The following is a 24,854-nucleotide window of genomic DNA, read 5'->3' on the forward strand; positions in this document are numbered from 1 at the left end:
GCAGAGGGGCTTCATTTCACGCAGTCTTGGACTTCCACCCCAACGCCACAACACGCAACAGCTATCACCCACACCTGCATCCATCTTCCCCATCAGTGGGACACTGGGCAGGGCCATGGAGCAGCCACTGTCAGGGCTGGTAAACGGCCGCTCACGGGGCACTGACCAGGTAGGACTTGCGGAGCTTCTCCTTCTCGCTCCTGCCTGCCAGGCTGCCCTCGTCGAAGGACGTGTAGTTGACGCGGAACTTCCCCGACAGGTTTCGGTAGAGCCTTTTGGCAGCATTTGGCGATGAAGGGCCTGGTGGCTTCCTGGCCTGTGCCAGCTGAAGGTCCCGCATCTGCTGTGTCATTTTCGGGGAGGATGACCTAGGAAAAGGAGGAGAGATGGGGGGTAAAAAGGCACATGAGTGCCCAGACTAGGGCAGCTGCAAGGGTGTACCAGAAAGCCAGAGGCAAGCAATCTGTGGCGGCAGGGCTGCATTAAGACACCAGAGCACAACCCAGGACAAGCCAGACACGATCACTTCTGCTTCAGGGTACCATCAAACACGGGGAGGGTGGAAGGTGGCAGCTGATGCCAGTAATGTCCTAATACATATGCCTTATCACAAAAGGCTGGTTCTTCCCTTCTCCTCATCGTTGTCTCTTGAGCCCCATGGGAGTCCCTCTGTGCTTGCACAAGCCCTGCAGGTAAGAAATCTCCTTCCAGGCCAGGACTAAGGCCTGGCCTGGCCCTGTGCTGCTCTGGGAGCCCGGGCAGCCATGCTCAGCTACTTGCTCAGACACCCCAAGCAACCTCGGGGAGCTCATCTGTGTTACTGGTACCCATCCATCAAATTAGGAAGACGCTTCTTTACTCCCAGTCTCTCAATGTCCAGGTCATCCAGAGAAGAGCTGCATCTTGTTGTCTGGGGCTGTGTAGGCCCACTTGGTAGCCAGGGTCTGCACGCTCCTCTTCAGTGGCAAAGAACCTCCGTCACCCTCCTGAACACACTCCAGGTGAGCACTGCCACTGCAGTCAGCTTAGGATGGCCTCATCTGAGCTCTCTGTATTTATCTTTCTAATGGGAACCTGTCTCCCACTGTTTATCACTACCCCTGAGCTCTCTTTTGTACACCGTTTCCTCCAGGGCCTTTATTCAAGCAAATGACATCGTCTGAAAGCAAAATGAGAGCGAGAAATGGACAAAAGCCAACTTCTAATGGCACCAAGAAAAATGCCCGGCCCCTAAGGGGATTAGCCACTGTTTGACTCCCAACCTCCTGCACGCTGGAAGATCAGGACTTAACAGTCACTCCTCAGCTTCTAAACTTCAGTCCACATTAATTAAGCTAAAATATCTTCTCTCCACTCTGATTTTGATTTTCTTCTTTAAATAGCCATGACAAATACGTATAAATGGCTAAGAAATTGGACATCCTTTCTCAGCTTTGCACATGGGGAGCTGCCTCTCTCTCTCTGGACTTGACCCTTCTGTTCACACCGGAATGTTGCCCAGCAAAAGTCCCCTGTTTTCAGTGCAAGTTTTGTCTCACTGCTACATGGGGCTTTTGCCCATGAGCCATCTGTTACAGGACCAAGTATTTTTACTGGCGTCAAACATCTGATCCCCTTATTGCTGTAGCCAGTGGCACAATTCCCAGTAAAGAAGCATCAGGTCTAACGAGCATTTAGTCTAACTAAGCTTAACAGTTTCTCTCATTTTTGACCTCATACCCTTGTGTATAAGGTCAGATATTTAGGAGCAAGGTCTTCCCCACGCCACTTCATTGGTTAAATATCAAGCAAGGAGTGAACATGACAAAAAGCAGGACAGTTGTCTAGAAGGTCAGGCCAAAATGCTACTGCGGAGCTGTGACTGTGATGATGATGTTTACAAAGCCATCATGAGAAGGCAAGATATTAATAACAACCTCACTATGTGCTCTTCATCATCCTGATTTCAGATTAGGCACAGTGGGCTGCAGAAGCGCTTTAATGATTTTACCTTTTATTACTGCGATATTTAAATGCAGCAAATGGTGGGGAGGTTGGCTCCTGCCAGTCACCTCATCTCACTGGGTTCAGCCTACAGAGTGAAGTGTCTTGAGTGAGGCCTGAGCTGTAGTGTTGAGTTGCTGCTCTGGATTTTTCCAGGGATGAAGCGTTCTCCAAACACAGGGCTTTGCGCTGCCCAGTTTATGGAAACAGAGCAAACAGATATACTGAGAACACCAACCACATGAGCTTCAGAAGGCAAGTCAGATCTCCATGTTCCCCCCGTCCCCGGACCAACCATGTCTCCACACAAAGGTTAGTGAAATTCATGAAGCAGGGTCTTACTGTTTCTAACAAATGAGGAAGGGAAGCAGTTCTCCACATGGAAGAATCTGGCATGAGTGGCATCACCATGTGGGCAGAGACCCTGTGTAACACAGGAACGGGGTGGAGAACCAGCTCCCGGCTAAATGGGACACACCTCGTTCTGGATGCATATTCCTCACCTTATGGCCATGCCAGACTGTACTCCTCTTATTTCATCATGGACATAAAGAAGCTGCTGGCATGGCCAGTACTGGAATGGTAGATCAGCTGAATACTTCTAGTGCCAAGGTGCTGGGGCTCAACACATGGCAAATACAAGATCCCACAAATCAAAGGACTGGAGAAGCTTCATACAGCTCTGTTGTCACTGGTGGACAGAAATTCAGAGAGAAAACCCACCCATGCTTGTACAGGCATGGCACTCTCACAGGAAGAGTCAGCCAGGAAGGCAGGTCCTGACCCGTGGACTAAGCCCAAAGAAACAAAGAGTTATCCGATGTACTTAGGTAAGAGAAATAATTGACTCAAAAGATTCTGAAGCAAAATCTTGCCCTTTCTCTCATATTTAAAAGTTCCCTGCCACATAATTCTTTATCTCTTCACCATCAGCTAGTGTTTGGAGGTGAAGACTGCTCTTTTAACAGGCTTGTCCGTGAGCTGGCAAAGTACCTAATCCTTTTGTAGTTCCCATTGATCCAGGGAGGCAACAATGTTTTTCTACTCCGGGAAAAGGAAGGAAGACCCTAAAACTACCTCTCTGGAAGCTGTGTTAGACAGTTCTGGCGCGACAGAACACTGCTGCATGCATGCCTGCAGAATCAACGTTCAAAAAAGGAGTGTGCTTTGGGGCAGAAGCAGGGTTGTCTTTTTTATGCCAAATAATATAGATGGCAAAGGATCCAGTACAGGCAGACTCCAGAGTTTCGAGGCAGTTAATCAGAGATAGTAGAAACAGAAGACAAAGAGAAATTTCTCTCCATTTTCCCTCATCTGATTTGCCTTTAATGAGAAGTAAAGAGACGGAAATTATTCAGAGCTCAGGAGTGAACATCAATCTATATTAAACTGGCTGCCCCAAAGATAAAAGAGTTTCCTGCCCTGTGGTTATGAGTCATCTGGACTCAGTGAAGTGGTCTTGATTTATCTAGAGCTAAACTGTGCGGTGGAGCAACTGATAGCTGAAAACAACACCCACAGATGTCGTGTCCTTAAGGTGCAACCAGCCAACAGGAGCTCACCCTGATGGCAAAGCCTGATCCTGCCAGGGAGGTGGTGGGAGGAGGTCAGAGGAGGCAGGGACACTACAATTAGCTCGTTTGCCCTTGTGGTTTCAGTGAAGCGGAACTAAATTTATCTCAACCACCATCAGTTGCTAATGAGTTGCCTACGGACTATTGCAAACACTACCGCATGGGGAAGGGTGCCTTCCCGTGCCAGTGTTTCAGCCTTCCGGCCACAGGGCGCATTTGTGACTGTGAGGGAGATGGCGTGGACGACAAGCCTGCACTGCCAGAAATCCGCACGCAATCAGTTACTAACAAACTCCATCACCCAACCCATGGAAAAGGCTGAGGTACTTCCAAAGGATGCAGTAGGGTTGGCCAGACCCATTTCATTAAAGCAATGCCTTTTTTCAAAAAAAACACATGAGGATGGATGTGCATAAGACAACTTCATTTTATCCTTCTCTTTTCCTGTAATGAACACAAGCAAATCCACTGGGTAGTTTATAATGTTGTGGTTTCTGCATATCCTGACTTTTAATGTTTCCAGAGCTGCAGATCTTGGCCTAGTAAACAGTGTTAATAATTGTTGTAATTATATGATTTTAAGTGCATTTTGTTTAAGGGTGTAGCCTCTATGAGACTCCAGCAGAGAACCACTCCATGTCAGACAGGGCTGTTCTGTCCTGTTAGCTGAGAAGCAAAGGCCAGACCCCGGGGCTTACTGGAACGAACCCCACTAGCCCCAGGCCAAGCCCAGCAAGGTCGGCCTTCCACACGCAGCTGTGGACAATGCCCAGATCAGGCTCCTGCCGCAGAGCACAGGCCACCCATGGGTCTGCTGCCCCAGAACTGCGAGCCCACAGCGGGAGCACACGCTTCATTTTCCCTGCTGCCAAGCAGTCCCCTCTCAGGCACAGGAGCTGGGGGGACCTGGCTGGACTGGCAATGACTGTCCTGCCCGCAGATCAGCAGATGTGGCTGCCTGGGACCAGTGAGCACACAACAGACACCCCAAGCCATCTACCACCAGAAGGAGCCTGGGCTGTGGGAAGGCTGATATGCATGACCCACTGCAAGTGGTGTCAATGGTCTTCAAGCCAAAAGCCAAGACTGAGGTTGCTAAGACCTCACGAAGCTCTCCCCATCCTCTCCTAGCGCCCCTCCCCGTTCAGACACTGGCCTTGAAAAGAATGAGCTCATCACGGTGCCTACTCATGCTGGCAGCAAGAGGGCAGATTCCAGCCCGGAGTGGCAGACATGAGCTCAGCACCATGCCTCCTGTCCCCAGGAGCGGTGTGGGTGGCTTGTCACTTAGAGAAACTGTTCCCGGCTGTCTGCAGCCTTATGCAGCAGAGGAAAAAAAAGCCATGAGGCTTTGTGCACAAGAAAAAGGAAGTCCGAAAGACAGAGGATGAAAGGTGTTAACTCTTTGAAAGGAAGAGGAGACTTGGAGTGGGGAAGAGGGCAAGGGCTGGTTCATTGGGAGTGATCGTTATAGCTTAGTGGCATGGGGAACACTTCACCGCTTTGGTGCCACGGATGTCAATGGTATGTTAGTGCAAGTTTCCAGGGATGCTCTCTTGAACTGCAGTCCAACTCAATTCATAAAGTTGTCCAGTGAAGGAACAGGAAAAGGACAGGAGAAGTCTAGAAAACATAGTTATCCAGTGAAACTAAACCAAACCCAACCCAGTCCAGCCAACCTCCCCTCAAATGGGAGCTTGCATCAAGAGAGCAGCCAGCAAACTGCCCAAGAGCACTGATGTACAGGCTATTCCAGAAGACAGCTGAGTGAGGGGTCTTTTCTCTTTCAAGCACACTCACACTGACCACATGACCAGGACCCTGCTCACTTTGCTAAGTTGGTGTATACATTCTGCAGGAAATTACACTTCACAGCCACACTCAGCTGCTAAATATTCTACAGCAGAGTTTATTCCAGCTCTTAACACACAAACAAGCTCCTTTTGGCTCATGTGGACATGAACCAGAAATGCAGTTTCCAGCACAAAGAGGAACTGCCGATGCACTTGTATCTGACGCCCGAGTATAAGCAATTCTTCAAGACTGGGGAAATACAGTATGGATCTGAAACAGTGCAGGAGTAGGGAAGTGCTTCCCAAAACGGTGGGATATAACCCTACTGTCTACCAAAAGGCACACCAAGTATAGGACAAAATGCTACATCTAGCGTCTCTGTAAAGCCACAGAACTCATGGGAACAGCCTGCGCATCAATTACCCTGCACTCTGGCAGAAGGAAGATTTCCTAAACTGGCACCAGAAACACATCTGTGCTCCAACCCAAATGCATGTGCCAGGCCTGTTTGTGAAAGGTGCTCTTCTGGATGTGGCTAGGAAATTTTCAAACACTGCCGCTGATCCTGCTCAGTGAGGCAGGATCTCTCAGTCACCAAGTGTACAGAAATACAAAAGGTGATCACTGTCTAAAGCCTATCCCAAGGTGTACAGACCTCAAACAGATATTTAAATATTTCACAGATGTTGTCTGGTGTCTTTGAGTAGGGCTGAATAGTCCTCTCAAAGACTTATGATGGTTTTGCAAAATATCTTGATTAGATGAGCTTATGTGTTGGTATTTTAGGCCCTTCCTCAGCAGGATGTACACTGTGTGGTAAGTCCAGTGGGAAGCCCTTATGGACTGCTTCATGCTGCGCCTTCAGTGCAGTGGGTCCAGCGCTGAACGTGGGTCACGCTGCTCAGCCACACATGCTGGTTTGGGGAGCACATGGAAGCTCTGCCCATGTTTGAGGGATCTCCTTTCCCCAGGCACAGCTCTAAGATGGAGATGCTAGAGGGGGCATGAACAGACACTGCCTGGCCAAGAGAGGATAAGCAGTGAATGAGCCATGAATATCCGCCAGATGCAATTAAGGACACAGCCCTATTGAGTGAATATCAGGAGAGTGAGCAAGAGGTGGAAGGGAGGATGGAGGGATGCAGGACACATCCATGGCCACTGAGCATAGGTAGGGGAGGCAGTGCTTTGCTACACCTTGAATGACAGTAGATTGCTCCTCTACTTCCACACACATCAAAACATGCAGAGGAGACCTGCTCCCACCAGAGTGGTTCCCAAGGATGATCCTCTGGAGCCACGCTGCACAGCCCTGCCTCTGCACCAGGACCTGGCTGCAGCTCCCCAGCCCTGTCCGTGCACCAGCACAAACCTGTGGTTTGGGGATGACACCGAATGCAGCATGGAGATAGAGCACACACAGCTATGCACGCGCTGAGTGACAGAGAGCATAAACCATCCCAGGCCATGCAAAGATGGAGTGGCATGCATTAGTTAAATAGTCCAGTGAAGATCTAACCACACAAGGGTTAGTTCTGAGACACCAAAACGCATGAAGAGCTCAGTTATCTTTCTCTGGCCACTGCAAAACCTCCAATCAGCTGTAAGAGCAGAGGCAGGGAAGCACAGGGCCCCGCACTTGGCTAAGGGTTTCCAAAGGGCTCCTGCCATTTTGCCGTGCAGAGAACCCGTGTGAAATCCCTTCCTGCAAACATGAAAGAGCTGGGCAGGCTTTTCACAGTCCTGACCACTTGTACCTGCACAGTTTGGTCACATCCAGCCATACACACGTTGGCCTAGTGCCAAAGGCCTGCCATACATCCACCAGAGGCTGATGCTGCCAAATGCCACTGTCAGCATTTCTGCTCAGCAGAAACATCTGCTTGCCTCAAAAATGCACTTGCTTAATCAAACCTGGGCCCGAGTAAAGGCAGCAAACCAGACCGAGGGCTTTGTTTGTTTGTTTCCTACAGATTTTCTCTTTTTCCCATTTGGCAAACCCAATGGGTTTTGTTTTGAATGGAGCTGAAATGAGCATGCCTCTTTTGTTTAGCAAAAACAACTCTAACTTATATAGATCCTACTCCTGCCAGTACATTTTTGTTTGTGCTCCAGAAGCCCAATACTATTAGCCTGACGCTAGGAGAAGCATTTGTTGGCTCGGCATAGCAGCAAGGCCAGGAGCTGCTGCCCAGCGCGCCGGGTTTGCGTAGGGTCTCCCAAGCAGCCAGGCATCAGGCATTGTTCTGGCACTGCTGTTATTACTGCAGGTTGTCTCACTGGGACCCTGGGCCTCCGTGCCAGGCATGCTCTCTTCTCAAGGAGCTTGCGACCAAGCCAGCGGCACAGAGGGGATACCCAAGACCATACAACCCTTTGCTCTCTTCATGGCATGGCACTGGATTTGAGAGCAACCCCTTAGCAACTCGATGCTTGAATAAACATCACGAAGTCCACACTTCAGGCAAAATCTGCAACTCGGCCCAGCCTTTAGCTCCCTGCACCACTGCAGAGGAAGAAGCAGAGGACTCACCGAGTGAGCAAAGTCACTGTGTCACACTTCCCCTGTAGGGACTGTTTCCCAACACAGGAGGCTGCAGGCCTCCCTTGCTGAACCCTTGACTAGCAACGTGGCTGCCACGTGAGCCGACGGCAAGGACACCCTTGGGCCAGCCGGAGGGTCGTGAGATGTTCCTTCACGCCGGCTATTGCCCAGGCGCAGCGACCGCCCGAGGAGCTGCGGCAGCTGGGACACGCAGCCCAGGGGAGGGACACGCAAAGCCCCACCGCTGCGGAGCTGGCACAGCGCTAGCACCAAGGCGAATCAGCCCGAGAACAATCGCGGCGTGTCTTTCCAAGGCACAGCTGCGTCCCGTTGGCAGGGCAGTGGGGAAGAGCCTTCCAGTGCAGCCAGCCATCCACCGCAAGTCCCCGTGAGCCAAGTCCCTTGTAAATCATACACTCTAAATTTGAGAGAAACAGAGATTTTAGGTTAGCAAAAACTTTGGGACTCTAAGAAAAGTTCAGAGCCAACCAAGTAGATCACTTGCTGACAGTCTGCGGAGGCCTGGCCTCCCATAAAACACACCATTTTTGCAGGCCAAGCAGTAAATTTGGGGGAGGAAGGGAGCGGAGAAGCTCAAACAAATTCTGTTGCAATACAATAATGCTTTTTCTTTTTTTTTCTTTTTTTTTCCTAATTAAGCATTCTGATTGGGGTTTTTAAATGAGCCCAGAAGGAGCCTGTGGCTCAACTCCCATTAAAATATAACTGAAATAAGACTTTCAGTTCCTTAGGCATCCATGATATCCCATCTTCCATCACGATCAGGATTGCTACTGTGTATTCCCAGTAGTCACAACGTGACACCTTTTTGGCTGTGCCTACACACACGCTTGTCCCCTTCTATATATCTCCTCTATCTTTACATGCATATTACATGCAAGATTTCCACCACACTGGAGACATTTCTCCTCAGTGATCATAATCAGGGACTATTTGCAATGGCCTTTTTTTTTTTTTTTTAAACCAGACAGAGTTGATAATATAAGCAGCCGGGAGACCATCCATCAGGGAACGCTTCTGAAAGGCAGGTACTGGCTGACAAGGCCTCCCCTCAACAGCTTTCTCTCTGCAGGGCAGCCTGACTCTGGACACCATAAATCAGTCCTTGAGGGTGAGGAAAAATAAAATCCCAGAGACTTTCACCGGCTCCATCCACAGATCTGGGTCAGGAAGGAGACGCTGGAGGGGAGAATTAATGTCAACATGTCAGGCCAGGCCCTCGGCTGTATAAACCAGCACAGCTTCACTGGCTTCAGGGTTATTTTGATGATTTACCCCAGCGGAGGTTCTGGCCTCTCCTGCCTGGTGGCTCGCGACTAGAAAATCTGGGTTTCTGCTTAAGCACTTTCTGAGGGATTAAGCTAACCGGGTATGTGCGTTGCAGACTAAGGATGTTCCCGTCCGGAGGGCTTCAGGAACCGCTACTCGGCGGCTGCTGCTCTTGATGATGAAGAAAAGCTTGTTGGCGTCCCCGTTCCCAGCACTGCTAGTCCCCATGGCACCTCAAACATCCAAAGCTCTCCAACCTCTCTCCACCGCTGCAGCGCCTGGGCCGAGCCAGGTCTGCTGGGCTGGAGCTGCAAACAGCCCCTCGGCTCCTGCCTCCCAGGAAGGGTAAAGCCTCCTTGCTGCACTCCCTACAATGCCAGCCTTTAATTGCTGCTTGACATTAAGTATCTGAGCAAGGAAGTCTTGGGTAAATGTTCTTGCTTTGGGAACACACAGTGCTGAGTCTCTTTAATTATATTGTTTTTGTTTGGCTTTTTTTATTAGTTGTGCTGTGGCTTCCCCTCCCTGACGGGCCAGAGAAGCGCACGCTAAATATGGCTGGGTTTAAAGTCCACAGTGAAACCCGAACCGCGGCACCAGACTGACTGGAATCGGTGCAAGCCAGGGTTACGAGGGACATGCATTCCAGCCGCCGCGGTCCCCGCTCCCATCCTCGCTGCAAGCCGCGCCGCGTTCCCCGCTCCGCGCGGCCCCGCTCCGAGCACCCGCCAGCCCTCCCGTACCCACACGTGCCGCTGCGCTCGCGGCGGGTGCCGCAGCCCCGACTCGGGCCGCTCGGAGCACAGCCACCGTGCTCCACAAATGCCTACTGTCCCTTCTCACCCCCCTCTTCCTCGCACTCCCCCCATCCTGCTGGGAGCCTCTCATGTCCCTTACTTCACAGACCCCCAACCCTTCCTCTTGTCGATAAACAGCCCTCTTCTTCATCGTATCCTTCTCTTCCCTCCCCGTGCCAGTCCATGAATGTGCTGCCTTACACCGTCTCATCCCACCTTTGGGATCCCCCATGGGGATGAAGGACCCTCTCCCTCCCAGCCATACAGCTTTCATCCTTCTCTGCCCCCCCTTGTTATTTTAAAGGCATTCCAGAGGATGCTGTCAGGCTTGGATGTGGTTTGGTTGGGTTGTTTGTTTTCGTACTAGAGGTTTTACGATCGTATTGGGAATGAGCCCTAATTGAGCTGCAATTCGAATTACAGTCCGTGGGTATTTGTTTCATTTTCTTGGAAGGGCTTAAACTGCAATGCAATTTGGGCTGGAGAATGCCTTTGGTTTTAAATGGAACCTCATGGAAACAGGACTGAGCTGCAAGACAGGCTGGCCCCGAGATGTTACCTAAGTATGCAAGCAAACAGTGCACCTCTGCCACGGCAGTGGGGCTTGACAGTGATAACAGACAGCACCCAGGGTGATTACAGCTCTGTCAGCACCAGAAAATCAAGCGCCGACGCCAGGACGGGAGGCAGACAGGCCAGCCCTCCACCATGGAGTGCCAAGCACTCAGCCCACGGGGCCCTGCTCGCTCGAGGGCTTGCAGCCTCCCGCAAACCTTGGGGCACGTTCACTCTCTGCAATGCAGAGATCTGCACCCTTTTGCTCACCCAGCACTCCCAGGGAGGGAACACGGCACCGTTGCCATGGGGCAGCTCAGATCCTGAAGCTGGGGGTCACTGCCGGACTCAGCAAGGCACCAGCTCGCAGCCACACAGCTCCCAGACCCTGCTCACGGAGCCCAGGCAGCACAAATGAACAGGACCTAAAGGTCAGCAGCCAAACTGCCCTTTGCAAGATCTACATCGGTGTCAACTTCTGCTGACCATGCCCCATACGGAATGACAGTTCAGCCCCAGCACCCAAAATGTGCGTGATGCTTCTGGCACACGCACGCAGCGGGACCTGGCAGGTAGGGATGGGTGCGCAGACAGATTTCCGAGACAGGGAGCTGAGCACCTGCTCGGCATTGCAGCAGTGCTTCCTCCCGTCTTAGGGTCTCAGAAGTCCGGATGCTAAAACAGGTCGATAGTGCTGTGGAAGACAAACTCGACCCACTGGCACCATCCTGGCTAAATCAGACTTCCGCATATTAAAAGCAGATGAGGAGTGGGGACTTACTGCCCCTGTTTCAGGAAGAAATCCTATCCCCGCTTTGCCTGCCAGGAACAAGCATCAGTCTGTGCCACAGATGCATGTGTGCAAACTCTTCTCATAGTGGGTATCAAATGAAGAAGCTGAGTCATACGACGCCTGATCTCAAAGATCACTGAAGAGAAAACGCGTGGAAAAAGTCTCCATAGGGTCATCAGGCCCTAGCTTGGACCCTGCAGGAGCCGAATGGGGGTAAGCACTCAGAGGATGAGGCTGGGGACTCTCAGCCATCCGGTCAGGACCTCATTACCGTGCCGGGAGGAGCGAGAAGGGGCATAAGGCCACACTGATCTAAACTTGGTTCCCATCCCCTTGCTCGGGCTCTGATCCCCGGTTCTTGGAAGGACGAGGGGGGAGGCTGTTGGAGCAGGTTGTTGTAGAAGTTGCTGTGGTAACCCAAGCCTGCTTGGAGCCAGCGGCTTAATCTGAGAGCCGTCACGGCTAGAGAAAGGGGCCGCAGGGGACGGTGCTGGGACAGCACGCAGCCTGTGCCGGCTGCTCCGAGTGCTGCCGGCAGGTACCCGCGCCCCGGGCGAAACCCTCGGGACCCCGCGGGAGCCCAGGGAAAGCAGGGCAGGCTCCGAGCGGGTGCAGGAGAGAGGCGCTCCGCGTTTCAGGCCTTGGACCAGGACAACAGGGCACGCCAGCCGTGCCTCGCACGACCCACCGGCGTACTGCCTGCCGAGACCGGCTCCTCTGCACCGCGCCTGCCACGCCACGTGCCCGCCATCACCGGGCTCTGCGGCAGCCGCACGCCCAGGCCGCCCCGGCTGCCGTTCGCATGGCGGCCCAGCCCCCCCTCTCTGCACGAGACAGGCTTCGCGGGAGCTGAGGGTGCCCACTGCCTGGCCCTGGGGGTGCAGCTCACTGGACGTGTACAGCCACAGACCATGGGGGCTGAGACCCACAAACTCATTACACCAGTGAGAGGGAAGCAATTTGAACCCAGGTCCGCAGGGAAGAAAAGCAAATCCTTTAACCTCCTGCGCCACCTTGTGCCACAAGGAAGAATACACTAGTGAGGTCTGGCTTTAGTAGTAAACCACCTCTCCTCTAAAACCATGAAATTGTAGAAAATTGGCCCAGGAAGGACCTGCAGAGGCAATCTGAGCTCATTCCCCCATACGCTCGACTGGTTTCTATTTCCAGCAGACTGTGTCCAACCTGAGCTCTGCAGCCCTCAAGGTGACCTGCCCCAGCACTTCGCTGGGATGTCCCTTCTGGGAGAAAGCCACCTCCACTCTGTCTTCCTGTTCAAGCCATCCAGCTAAACGTGGACCAAGCTGTTCAAGCGCGCCTAAGCTGTACAATGAAAGCCGGCACCACTGGCTGAAGACTTCCAGAGTTGCATCCCAATGGGTTATAAAAGGCAGGCCACAGACATTGATCTCCGTGGGGAGGAGGAGACAACGGCCAAGACACAATGGAACAACAGACAAATGCACACACCCGGCTCCAGAGCTGCCGCCCAGCTGGTAAATGTTACTTGAGTCAGAAAACCCCTTTCTCGTTGAAAGGCAACCAACAGGGCCCAGCCGGCAGCACTGGGCATGCTGGCCGCTACCCACATGGTGTCCCTGGCATCGCTACCAAGAACATCCACCCCCTCGTTGGGGAGATCCTTGGCCTCCAGAACAAATACTGCTGGCAGCACTTCCCAGTCTGGCTCCCAGTTTGTCACAGCTTCACGCACAGGATTTGCTCCTGCCTTGCTCCGAAACCAGCTCCCTGCCCAGCACCCACTGGGTTCGCCAACCTTCTTCACACTAACCTTGCCTGGGAAAACCTTCCGGGGGCCATCACCTTACAGATGTCATCCGGCTCTTCCCCTCTTACAGCAGGGACCAGACCCTGCACTCTATCCTCGTTGCTGGGCTTATGCCCCACCCAGTATGCGCAACGTACACAGGGGTCAGGCCACAATGGGCCACCCCAGCACCACCCAGCACAATCCCAGAGGAATTGATTCACAAGTGCCCAACCACAAAAACCACTCAAGCAGGTTAAAGCCAACTTTTCCACCTGTGCATCTCCAGTGGAGTCAGGGTCCAAATGCAGTGATCCTAGAGGAGAAGTCAACTTTTTTGCCATTTTCCTACAAAGTGCCTCACACTGGCCTGAGCATTCCTGCAATGGTATTACCAAGCGGAGGCCTCACCATCAGTTAGGTCTCCTTCCAGTCAAGGTTTGTCTGGCATCTCCCTCAGAACGGAGCTTTCCCACCTCCTTTCTTACTTTATTCTCCCTCTAGCTATTGAAAGTGATGAGGTACCATCGGCGGCAAAGCCCAAGCACAGGCAGAGATAACAGAGCCCGTGGAGGAATCGTCAGAGTCCCCAGGCCAGCAAGCAGAAAAGATCTTCCTTTCATCCTAACGTTGCATACAAAAGAGCAACATTAAAAACCATAGTAATTGCCAGGTCAAATTCTCAACCATCAGGACGCGCTTATCTGTCCTTGCATTGCAATGGATGCGGCCATGACTGCAAAGCACACCCATGGGAGAGGAAGGGGTACAAATGCCTTTTCTTGAGGTCTCACAGGACAACATGAGCACAGGGGAACATGCTCTCTCCTCTCATAAGGCTCTCTCCTCTCATAAGGCTTTGCCTCAGCTTTTCCTAGTTGCTAGACTTCAGTAGATGAAACTGTATCTAAGTAACGAATGGCTCCATTACCAAGCACAAGCACTCAGAGGCTCACAGATGACCTTTACTGCGCAGTTCCTCACCTGCAAGCACTTGCTCTTACAAGCTCTACACTCTCCAGTAACCCTTTTGTATTTTGCATCCTAGCTTTCCCAACGAGACCTGGTAGAAATGGAATGCACCAACCCTGCCAAATATGAAGTCTCTTTTTCAAAGCATGGAGGCACCAGAAGTCCTCAAAAAAGAGAGGAGGAAAAAAAAATTGGCAAAGCTACCATTTTTCCCCAACTTTCTGCTGAAGCTTGAAAAAAAAGGAGAAAGTTCAGCCTGAGGCAGCGAGTGAGCATGGAAAAATTCAGACCAAACAGTTAAAGTCTGGCAAAGGTATAAGCAAACAAACTTACGCTGGAAAGTGTTATACAGCCTTAACAATAGAAGTCTACTGGCTCCGTCTACAATAAACGTGTCGAGTGAAAGGTACCTTCCTTGCCCTTTTCCCCTCCAGTCGTGCTCAGCACACAAGAGGATGACTTCACTGTAGTAAAGAAAAGTAAATCAGTGGCAGGGGCCAACAGCTGCAGGTGGCCTTGGAGATGAAAAGCTATAACATGCTGTGAGGCAAAACAGCTCCCAAGGCAGACGCCTCCAACAGCACCCCCCAACCCCAGCACCCTGGGCTTTGACGTCCCCGTCATCACCCGTTCCAGCCCCAGCACCTCGGGCTTCAGTGCAGGTAATGAGATGCTGCGAGCAGCAACAGGAGCAGGCGACTGTGTTGCCCTGGAGCAGTAACACGCACGGCCTCAGGTAAGCACTTGCAGAGCGCTTCCAACTGAGCTCCCCCATCTCCAGCTGCCCAGCATGACCAACACGTTTCGTTGCAACGGAGGAGGATAATGCAAGAGCGTTTCTCAGCAGTGACAGCTGGGGAAGGTGAGGCTTGGACAACAACCCACCTTACTGATAGCTCGATCCTTCCCTTTTCTGGGGTGTCAGGAGGGGCCTGAATGACTCCACAGGCTCCTATTAACCCCTGGATGGAAGTGGCACAGAAAACCTTCCCCAGCCACTGGGCAGAGAGAGGAGCAAAGGGCTACCCTTCTCTGCTCTGTCCCAAGGTGCCTCTCAGTCCTTGCAGAATCAGAGCTGACCTCAGAAATCTCTTGGAGCACTTGGGAGATCCCCTATTTCCACAGAGCCACTGAGTGCGAGCTTCGAGCCAGATCTAAACAGCTTGGGCTTTTCCATCACCGAGATGGTAGGAAACGTCTCGCCACTTCTGGCTGGCCTGCTCCAACACCTGGTGAGTGCTGCTTTCTCTCCTTCCTCCCCCTCGACATCCCTTGAACAGAAAGAGGGGCAGAGGACACATCCTCAGGGCTCCCAAGGCTCATCTCACCATGCCCCTGATCCTGCTCCTCCTGGCTGCATGCTGAACGACACGTGTGCATAACCCTGAGATCAAGGCGCTGGGCACCTCCATGAACCTGAAAAACCCCTTTGGACTCCTTACTGAGTGCTGGCATGTGTTGGCCAGGGAAGCCACGTCTTGCCCCTGGGTCCACACGGGCTAGCTCAGGCTGGGACAGGCTGCAAGCAAACCTTTGGATTTACCGTGCAAATGAGCCCTCAGATCCCCCAGCCCTGAGAATTTCTCACCTTCTTTTTCCTCCAACTTATCCGGTGACAGAGCAAATGATGCAGTATGAACACTGGTTCATACCAGTGAACGATGTGGAAGCCAGCAAGTATGACATCACAGGTAAATCAGGATGAGATGGGGGGGCTTTAATGCCTACTTCTGTCACAGACCGCCTTGGCAAACTCAAGCGAGTCACTAAAAACTGCCAGTGTTGCAGCAGGGTACCTAGCATCCTGCATGAGACTGGGGAGATCAGCAGATTATGCATGGTCCTAGTGTAGCTCAGGGTCAGCTCTACCTGGCTGCTGGCTTTTCCCCTGGGGTAAGGAGCAGCTGCTCAGGCAACAAACACCTCCTTCATGGGTCGCTACAGCCTAATGCAGAAAGCCAAGCTGCTACGGCAGGGACAAAGATGAGGGCCAGGCCAGGAAGGAATAACAACAGCTGCCAGTGGCATCCCAAACCCCATCTCCAGCTTTTCTACTGCTGAGACGGGGCCACAATAGTTTATGCAAAACAAGTTGGCTCTGAAAACCTCAACAACGTGCGCAGCTAAGCATCAAGCTACAGCAGCTCCCATGCTCAGTGGGCCGTTGTGTCGGGGTCACAGCTTCCCTGCCTCGTCCCACCTTGGCGCAGGAGGAGGAGAAGGCGAGCAGACCAGTGCACAGGGAATGCTGCCTTGGGTCCCTGGGTAATGTGATGTCCCATTCCAGCCCTGCCTACACCACAAGTCACTGAAGAAAATGGCCAAAGATAAGGCCCAGGAGAAACTTCACATTCCAGGAACAGAAATGCTTTTCTGCATGCAAAAAGCCTTTCAGAGCTTGTGACCATGACAGAGCAGGTCCAGGAAAGCATTGGGAGGATGAGATCTCCTGACACCACCAACCTTTCACTAACACAGAGAGCAGGCAAGTGCTCCACCAGGATATCCATCTCCTTAGGCAGGGAAATACAAGAACATGCTTACAGTTGAAGTTCCTTGAGATACCCCATTGGACAGCAAGCAAGACACCAGCCATAGACATGGAAAGCAGAAGCATTAACCACGTGTCACAGCAGCTTACCTGTGTCCAGAAGCAGCCTCTTTGCTTCCCAAGACTTGGCCCACTGTTTCAGGGGATTTCACTGCATGGAGAAAGCTGACACACCTGTCCTAGCTGCAAATACCCTTCTGACCTGGGGCACCACGGGGCTTGGCTCCAAGCTGCCCTCCCGAAGCATGCAGTGCAGGCAGCACAGATCACACGGGGGAGGATGCTACAGGGAGCTGGGCTGGCCGCATGCAAGGCGGGCATGGGGCAGTAACACAGCACTGTGCAACCTGGCACAGCATTGGGACTCATTAGACCTCATATGACCTGCTTTCTAATCAGAAAGCCTTTGCCCTCACCCAATTTCACTTTATGACATAGACCAGTGGGACAACAGTCCCTCCAGCATGAGAAATCCAGCTGAGCCTCTTCTGGGCAGTCTCTGCTCTAGAAGCTTTTCCCCAGCACAAGGTAACAAGGACTGACACACACAAAAAATCTCTTTTTCATGGATTGAGTCTTCTACATAAGCCAGACTTTAAGAAAGGTTAAAATCTCCATCACATAGCAGCAGTGAGTATCCTCTCATTCCAGCGCCTGATGCACAGTGACATTTAAAACCAAAATATGAATTTGTTTTAAGATTATACATGGCCAGATCTCCCCAGACCTAGAAAGAGTTGTCCGCCCACCTCCTCTCCTGCCACTGCCTCTGACCAGAATAACTGCCTCCTCTTCTACAGTGAAGACGCTGATGAATGGGAACATCATTCAGGGAAAAAAAGACTTTCTATTTTTAGCAGCTGCTGCCTGGACAGAGCAAGTTTCAGCAGCTCAGGACACAGTACACAGACAGAGTGCAGAAACCTTAACCTTGGCATTCTTTGCTGAAAGCGTAACACATGCTAACGGCTCCAGGTTGTGATCCCAAATTTATAAAGCCGAAGAATAAACTCTGGAAAGTTGCATTAGTTTGAACTGATAATTGAGAGCTGGGAGCCAGCCTGCATCCTGTCCCTTGGGCTGAGAGAATGGGTGTGCCAGCAGAAGACCCTGGTTACTAGTTTCCTGATATAACAGCCAGCATGTGTATCAGTAGATCTCAAAGTGTCTGAGAAAAGAGGTCAGTGTCACTGTGCCCTTTCTAAAGAGGGAGAAACTGAGGCACAAAGAGGGGGAAGAGTCTTGCCCTCAGTCTCTCAGCAGGCCAAGAGAAGCCAGATCACCTATGTCGCAGGCCAGTGCTTTATCCACTGGACCCCAGCCCAGACCTTTATCCTTGGTGATGGATGAAGCTAAGAAACCAGATGCGTCTGTTTGGTTTGGGAACTTGTCTTGCATGGATCCTCTTAAAAGGCACACAGGACACTCCTGGTGTTCATCAGAGTCTCATATGTGCCCAGAAGCTCCCTCGTGCAATTATGCAAAGGCAGGAATAGCTGAGTAATCAATCTGCCAGCTCTACCTCTGATCCCTAGTATGTCAGAGGATGCAATAATTGGGACTCAGAAACCTGTTGGGTTTGCATGGAAAACATTTTCTCAGCAAGCCACAACATCCCACTGTAGGTGATGGGGTCCTCTGTGGGCAGTAGGCCAGAATCACTCCTGATAACGTAACGAGGAGGTGTCTCTGCAAGCTCTGCTGAGCTCAGTGACTCTTCTGGAGGCCATGCTTAACAAATGCATGCAGGTAATTTCATATGGCATTTTGCAAAGCTCAGAAACAGCATCTCTTTACAGCAGACCATCAATATGGGGTCTGCACTGACTTTAGGCAGAAGAGATTTGCCTCCCAGCTAGTAACTGCAGAGCCCTCACAGGCCTTGTTGGGACACTTCTTGGATGGGAAACCAGCCTCTGTCTAAACAGATATGGAGGGGGCCAAGGTGAATCTCTGCACCATGGGAAGAATGAAAACCATGTGCAACTTGTCATGACTACAAGGGCAGTCCAGTGTACTTGGACAGAGCTAAACATAAACCTTGCTTTTCCTAACCTGAAACTGGATCTTTTATCAGGTCTGCACTATTTTATGCTGCCCACATAGAAAAACCTCCTCCATATTGCCAAACAGCTCTTTAGGACAGATCTTCACTGCTGTATGACCCTCCCTGTTAACAGCGTAAATAAAGGCAATAGAGGCAAAATGGGAAGGGGAGAGAAATGCCTTTGGGGAGTGAGCAATTGCAAGAAGTACTAGGGTAGCTGGACAAAGATTTCTACCTTGAGGATAGTGGAGATGTTGATAGCGAAGAAAGGAACTTTGGAAGTAAGGAGGAGAGGGGAACATCACTGCTCCTCCCTGGCCACCAGTGTGAATGAGGCTTAGCAGACTTTGAGTTCACTTGGTCTTACAGACCTCCTCTGGAAAGCAAGAGAGTGGGCAGAAGAAAAGTGGATAGGTGGGATGGTGTGAAGCACAGTGATGGAGAAGAGTGAGCTTGCAGAGGGCAAGAAAGGCTCAAGAAAAGGTGGACAGAGATCTCAACACAACCAGATGACCTGGTCCTTGGTGTCCCAGTGTCCTGGGCTGACTCTTATCACTAATATCACTATCCCACTGAGTGCTGGCCATCCTGCCAGCATCCAAGCCAGTAGGTCCAGTATTGACTGGACACTGAGACATGCTCTCCAGGAAGATCAATAGGAGGATCCTGAAGCTCTGGCAGGCAGAACTGTCTCAGTCAGTAAGAAACTATCAGTGGGACAGAAGAGCACAGAAAACCTGTGCAGCAGGGACTACCACCATTTAAGGGAAAAGAGAGGAATAAAAGCACTCAAATACCTTCAAACTGCTGGCTGTCAGGACTGGGCCTAACAGCCTATCTGGAAACAAGAGGTGCTGATCCTCCTGTATCTCCAGATCCCAGTGGCCCTCGTAGTGTCAGTAGCAAGGCCAGGGAACCTTTCTCCTCCCTGGCTAAAGCTATCTCCAGGGCTGGGGGTTCAACCTGTCAGTTCAGAGTCTGAGACAGACTGACTGTTTTGCTGGGGTTGCTCCGGACATACTAGTCATCTGCATTGCCCTTCCCCGACTGAAAACTGGTCATGGATAAGCCAGGTTCAGTGCCTGCAAGTCTAAATTCCCAACCACTATTTTCAATATTCCCACCACAAGAAATATACTGAGATATTTTTGTGTGCAGCCTAAAAGGTCTGGGAGAACTAAGACACCCCCCCCCCCCCAAATCCAACACACTGACACCATGGGAATACCAGCTGGTGTGGAAGATCCAGCAAAATACAGAGCTGTCAAGAAAGGCTTGATTCACACTACAGTCCCAAGACTCAAACACCCATGAGGTTTCCCCTTCATGCCAAGGATTACAGCTTTTCTGCACTTTCCCTCCAGAATAACCAGGGAGTTTGGGCTGCCCACTGGACACTACTATATAAATCCAAGCAACTGGTATCTTCTGGGCATGGAAACATCCATGGAGAAGAACCAGTGGAGATCCTGCAGGACCAAGAACATCTTCCACACTCCTTGGCAGGGACCAAAATATCCATCTGGCTTTGCAGATCCAGACCATGGGAAATGTCAAAGAGATGATGAGGGTAAAACAAAACCAATCACACAAATGGGCTATTTGACAGAAATCAAAATGTACTGAGGATAATGGATATGCTGCACTGAGAAATACTCCTACAAGGGCTAGGTGATGTCAGCTACCAGCAGAGGGAAGTGCCGGGAACAACACGCTGATGCAGTGTTTTAAAATTTGTTTCCCCTCCACTTGTCTTTGAAGTGAATGATATTCTTTTCCTGTGCTCTCAGTGCACAAGGGCTCTGGCCCCAAATAGGGATAGCCTAGAAATCAGTCTTCTCTGAAAAGTTTTCTTGTCATTTCCCCAGAGGGCTTAATTTTTCCTGCTGAAGTGACACAAGAAAAAAATCTAAAGTCTTTCCTTTCCCTTCCTTGCTGAGAACTGTTGAAGGGCTGTTTTCTCAGCAGCTCCTCGTATAAGCTAGATCTTTGCTGATGCCAACAGCATAGGACCATTGGACCTGCCTGGACTCAATGCCTACCGCAGCAGGTCACCCAGCTGCACACACAGTCCTTGGTCTTCTCCTTATTTATAACTCTCCAACCTCACCATAATCACAAGCTGAGCTGACTTTCTCCAGATGATGAGAAAACTCAGGCTGCTGGAGGCTCACGGATTCAGGAGGGGAAAGCAGAAATCAGCACCTCCTTACACAGACCTTGCAGATTTGGATATCACCAAATGACACCCATGTTGCATTCATTTTCCACAAGTGCTCAAGGGCTGGGGGCATTCCCAGCTCTTTGCAGGAAACACAAGGCTACAGAATTGGAGCTGCACAGACTGTGACTTGTCCGCAATGGTGAAGACCTCTCCAGGCTAAGGATCAGCGGCAGCAAATGCATCTGTGTCACTGAAAACAGCAATTACATTTGAGCCTCTATCTGTTTGCAGATGACTCAGACAACAAGGATAAAAGGTGATTTTCCTCGGATAAATTATTCCTTTCAAATGCTTTCCTAAAGGCAAATCACACTTTGAGGGAGATATTTCCAGGGATCGCTCCTCCCTGTCCCCATCAGCAAGTCCCTCACAGTCATCAGTGAATCACTGCCACGCCAGCCTTTGGGAGGGAGCCAACTCCTGCTCCCCCACACACAGTGAGGTGCACGGACCTTGGCCATCCCAAAGTCATGCAGGGCACCTGGGACGAGACTGAGCATTCACACCACATCCCCAGTGCCTGGTTCAACACTGCAAGCTCTGGGGCTCCCCACCTGATGTCCTGCGGCCCCCTCCAGCCTCCAGATTGCTCAGAGAAAGGTGTCCTCGGTGGGTAGCAGGGGAATGGTGGCACAGCGAGCGAGCAGCTAGGCTGCCCTTCCTACCCCTTGTACAGGGGAGCCTCCACAAACAGAAGTCTCCTTGTTTTCTGGACTGCAGTGCTTCTGACCACATTTATCGCACATAAGCCTACTTTCTAGGGGCCTGATCCAGAGCTGCCTGCTGAAGGAAACATTAATTTGAAAAGCCGAGCGAAGTTCAGCCTGCCCCAAGCCCTTGGGCAGGGGCCTACTATGTATTAGCATGCTGGCTCCCCAGAGCAGCCTGTACACTTGAACAGACCACAAGTGCAGTGTCAAAGCCCAATTCCATACAGCTAATTCAATAAGTCACAGATACCATTACTTCATAAGGCAGAGAGGCTCCACAGTTATTAGGGGAATTGGGAGCGGGGGGGAGGAGGAGTTGAAATGGAGAAGGGAGAGAGACAGGGAGGGTGGAGAGGGGGAAGCTAAGACAAGCAGCAGAACAAAACATCCCATAAATTATGAGAAGCTGCTGAAATACCAGAACAAATGACCCCATAGCTTGGCCATTGTTCCTGAGTGATGGCTGAAAGCGCTCCCAGTCGAGACAAAGCGCCTCTGGTTTCGTTTCAGTGCTGTGCCTGTCCCATCCAAACCTGCGCTCAGCACAACCAAGCCAGGAGGGGCTGCGTTTCATCGCAGATGATGGCCGAGACTGGCAGGGGGGAGGAAAAAGCCTTCAGAAATCTGGATGCCCCACACCATTACTGCCATAGAGTCTGTGTGCCCACGTCTCTCAGCTTGCCAAGAGCATCTCTCCCGCTCACAGGTTTCATACGTGTGCCCTCACACTTCCCAGGCACACGCGGTCACACTGACACTCCTCCTGACCGTCCCTCCTGTTCTTTTACTGAAAAGGATGAAGGCCTGCTTTTCCCTTTAGTTATTCTTTGCTCAGACTAAAAGTTTCCTCAGCTTGAAAGAGAAATGGATCCAAGTCTCCTCTTGGATACGCAGTGTAAGGCAGGAGTAGGACAAGCATAGCTGTGCAACCCAGAGAAGCACCGAGCCCTCTGTCCTTACGGTGCTGCTGCTCTCTGGCTCCCACGAAGTTGCTGACAATTCACTTTGTGTTGGTTGCTCCCTGGCAAACGGATGACTGTCGAGCCAAGAGTCATATTGGGAAAGTCCTGCAGGACCACAGACTAATAAGCTGGAAATAACACAAGGCACCCAGTGAGTATTTGCAGTAGCAACCCTCAAGTTCACTGGCGTAGGAACAGTCAGACAACTCATCTAGCGACTCAGCACATCCTATGGGCTCTGCAGCCACCCAGGACTGTGGGACTTGGGTGCCAGAAAGCCAGGAGCCTGCCGATGGGTACAGGTCATCCTCTTTGCCTTCACACATCAGCACGCAGCAACAGTAGAAGCAAGCTGAGCAGTGCACTGGCAAAGCCAGGCATCTCCATGGCCTGGCTTTCACGCCCCAGCACTGAGAGGCAATTTTAGGACAATTTCCGTACCGCAGGAGATCACTTAAACCCAAAGGAGAAATACTATTGCATTATAAAATTTTAAATAACTTCCATAAAAACACTTCCATTAAAAACCTTTCGCTTTATGACCAAACCTGAAACACAGGGCAGAATAATAGCAGGATAATAATAGCACAGTCACGTGTGCTGCCTCTGGCATGTCTGTCAGCTTGATGATCCTGGAGCGGTTTCTGTGCATGAGGGATCTGACTGTGCCCAGAAGAGCTGAGGCCTGGGGTAAAACACTAATGGGAGCACTTACAGACCCTGCCCTTAGAGCAGGCTGGACAACCTAAAGGGCTCCGGGAGCACAGAGAGGAGCAAGGCAGTGATCCCATCAAAGAGCAGCAAGACGTGTCTGAACCCAGGACTATGTTCACCAGCCAAAAGACAAAGGTCCCCCACTCCAGGGGCTGCAGGATCTTGCCTTCCTGACACCACAGTCCTGCTCAGACGGATGCCCACCAGCCCCTTGTGCTGGGACATCACAGGAAAACCACTCCGCATCTTCCTGTCTTGGGCTGGCATGGTCTCTCCTCAAACCTGCTCAGGATCCAGGTTTCTGTGTATCCTCCTTTTCAGCAGAGGGGAAGTGAAGAACTGAGATTAAACAACTTGCCAGGGGTCAAACAGCAAAACAACACGCAGGCAGGAATGAACCCAAGCCGGCTGGCTCCCCTCCCCGCGTGTCTAACCACTAGACGACATTCTCCTGCCAGCGTTGCTTTAACAGCTTGTGGTGGGCAGCCAAGGAGCAGAACCAAGATAACGAACGGGGAAGCAAGGAATTTGCTGCATTTTTATTGAACCATCATGGGAATACGCTATTCTGACAATAGATTACAGGGAGGTTGTCCAACATGGAAAATGTGAGGGGTGCAAATAGAAAAGGGGAGCAATTAGAAACAAACAAGAAGAAAACAGAGGAAAAACAGGCTAGACAACAAGAGTATGCAAAAATGAGAGCAAAGGAGATGGCAAACAGAGGGAAACAAATGGAAGAAGGAAAACCAGAATGAGAGGTAGGAAAGGAAAAGGAAGACGCAAATCAGTGCCAGAAGAACAAACCTGACAGGGCTGAAATTCCACCTGGGTGCCAGCCCTGGAGAGGAACACAGCGAATCTGAAGGTGGGACAGAGGCATCCAGAACCTCTCCCAAGCTCCTCATATACAAGTTGAAAATGGAAACAGCAGATCAGAGCCTTTTCATTTGATTAAGAATCACTTAAGAGAAAATATATACATGATGAGATCTTAGGTGACACATACAAAAGGAAAAGAAGCTCTCTCTCTTTGCCTTCACCTTAAAAGGGTAGGGGGGAAAGGATGTTGCTAGTGTTTCTCAAAGGGGTTGCTGTAGGCATAACTGGAAGTCTCCAAGGGAGCTGTCAGTTTTCTAATTCTTAACTCCGACAGGAGAAGACGTCGAGCTTTAAATAAAAAGTGCCTTTGCCTTTCAGGCCCCCCTGTTATTTAGGCTTTGGAGGGAGCTCAATATCACAAATCAGCAGAAAGCAGAGCTTTAACAAATCAGACCCCAAATCCTTCCCTTCCTCAATTGCTAATTTTTGCCTTATTTGGAACACATATCACCTTGGCCCTCAACTAGCCACAGCGTGCATCTTCCAGCAAACAGCACTAGAAAGGAATTGTAGAAAACCATCCAAATAAGAAATCACACAAACAGTTTCCAGGTTTCTCTACTAGGCCTGTGAAAGCTTTGAGATAAGCCACTCCTCGCGTTATTCCTCTCCACGCTCTTCTGCATGGGGCTGCAGTCCGGCTACGTGGCCTTGAGCCATGCTAGCAGCAAGACATCAAGCTCAGCAGAGCAA

At 51.1% G+C, this 24,854-nt stretch overlaps 1 protein-coding gene across 3 annotated transcripts in view; it reads right to left on the reverse strand.

Annotated features, from left to right (window-relative positions):
- Positions 1–24,854, reverse strand: part of LOC112983393 (ankyrin repeat and fibronectin type-III domain-containing protein 1-like) — a 311,760-nt gene that overhangs the window by 20,589 nt on the left and 266,317 nt on the right. For all 3 annotated transcript variants that reach the window (XM_064520675.1, XM_064520674.1, XM_026100490.2), the window contains one exon: positions 167–368. In XM_064520675.1, coding sequence (XP_064376745.1) covers positions 167–368 — 202 coding nt within the window. The remainder of the gene's footprint in view (positions 1–166; positions 369–24,854) is intronic.

This window comes from Dromaius novaehollandiae, chromosome 14 (assembly GCF_036370855.1).
Source record: "Dromaius novaehollandiae isolate bDroNov1 chromosome 14, bDroNov1.hap1, whole genome shotgun sequence".
NCBI classification, from domain to species: Eukaryota; Metazoa; Chordata; class Aves; order Casuariiformes; family Dromaiidae; genus Dromaius; species Dromaius novaehollandiae.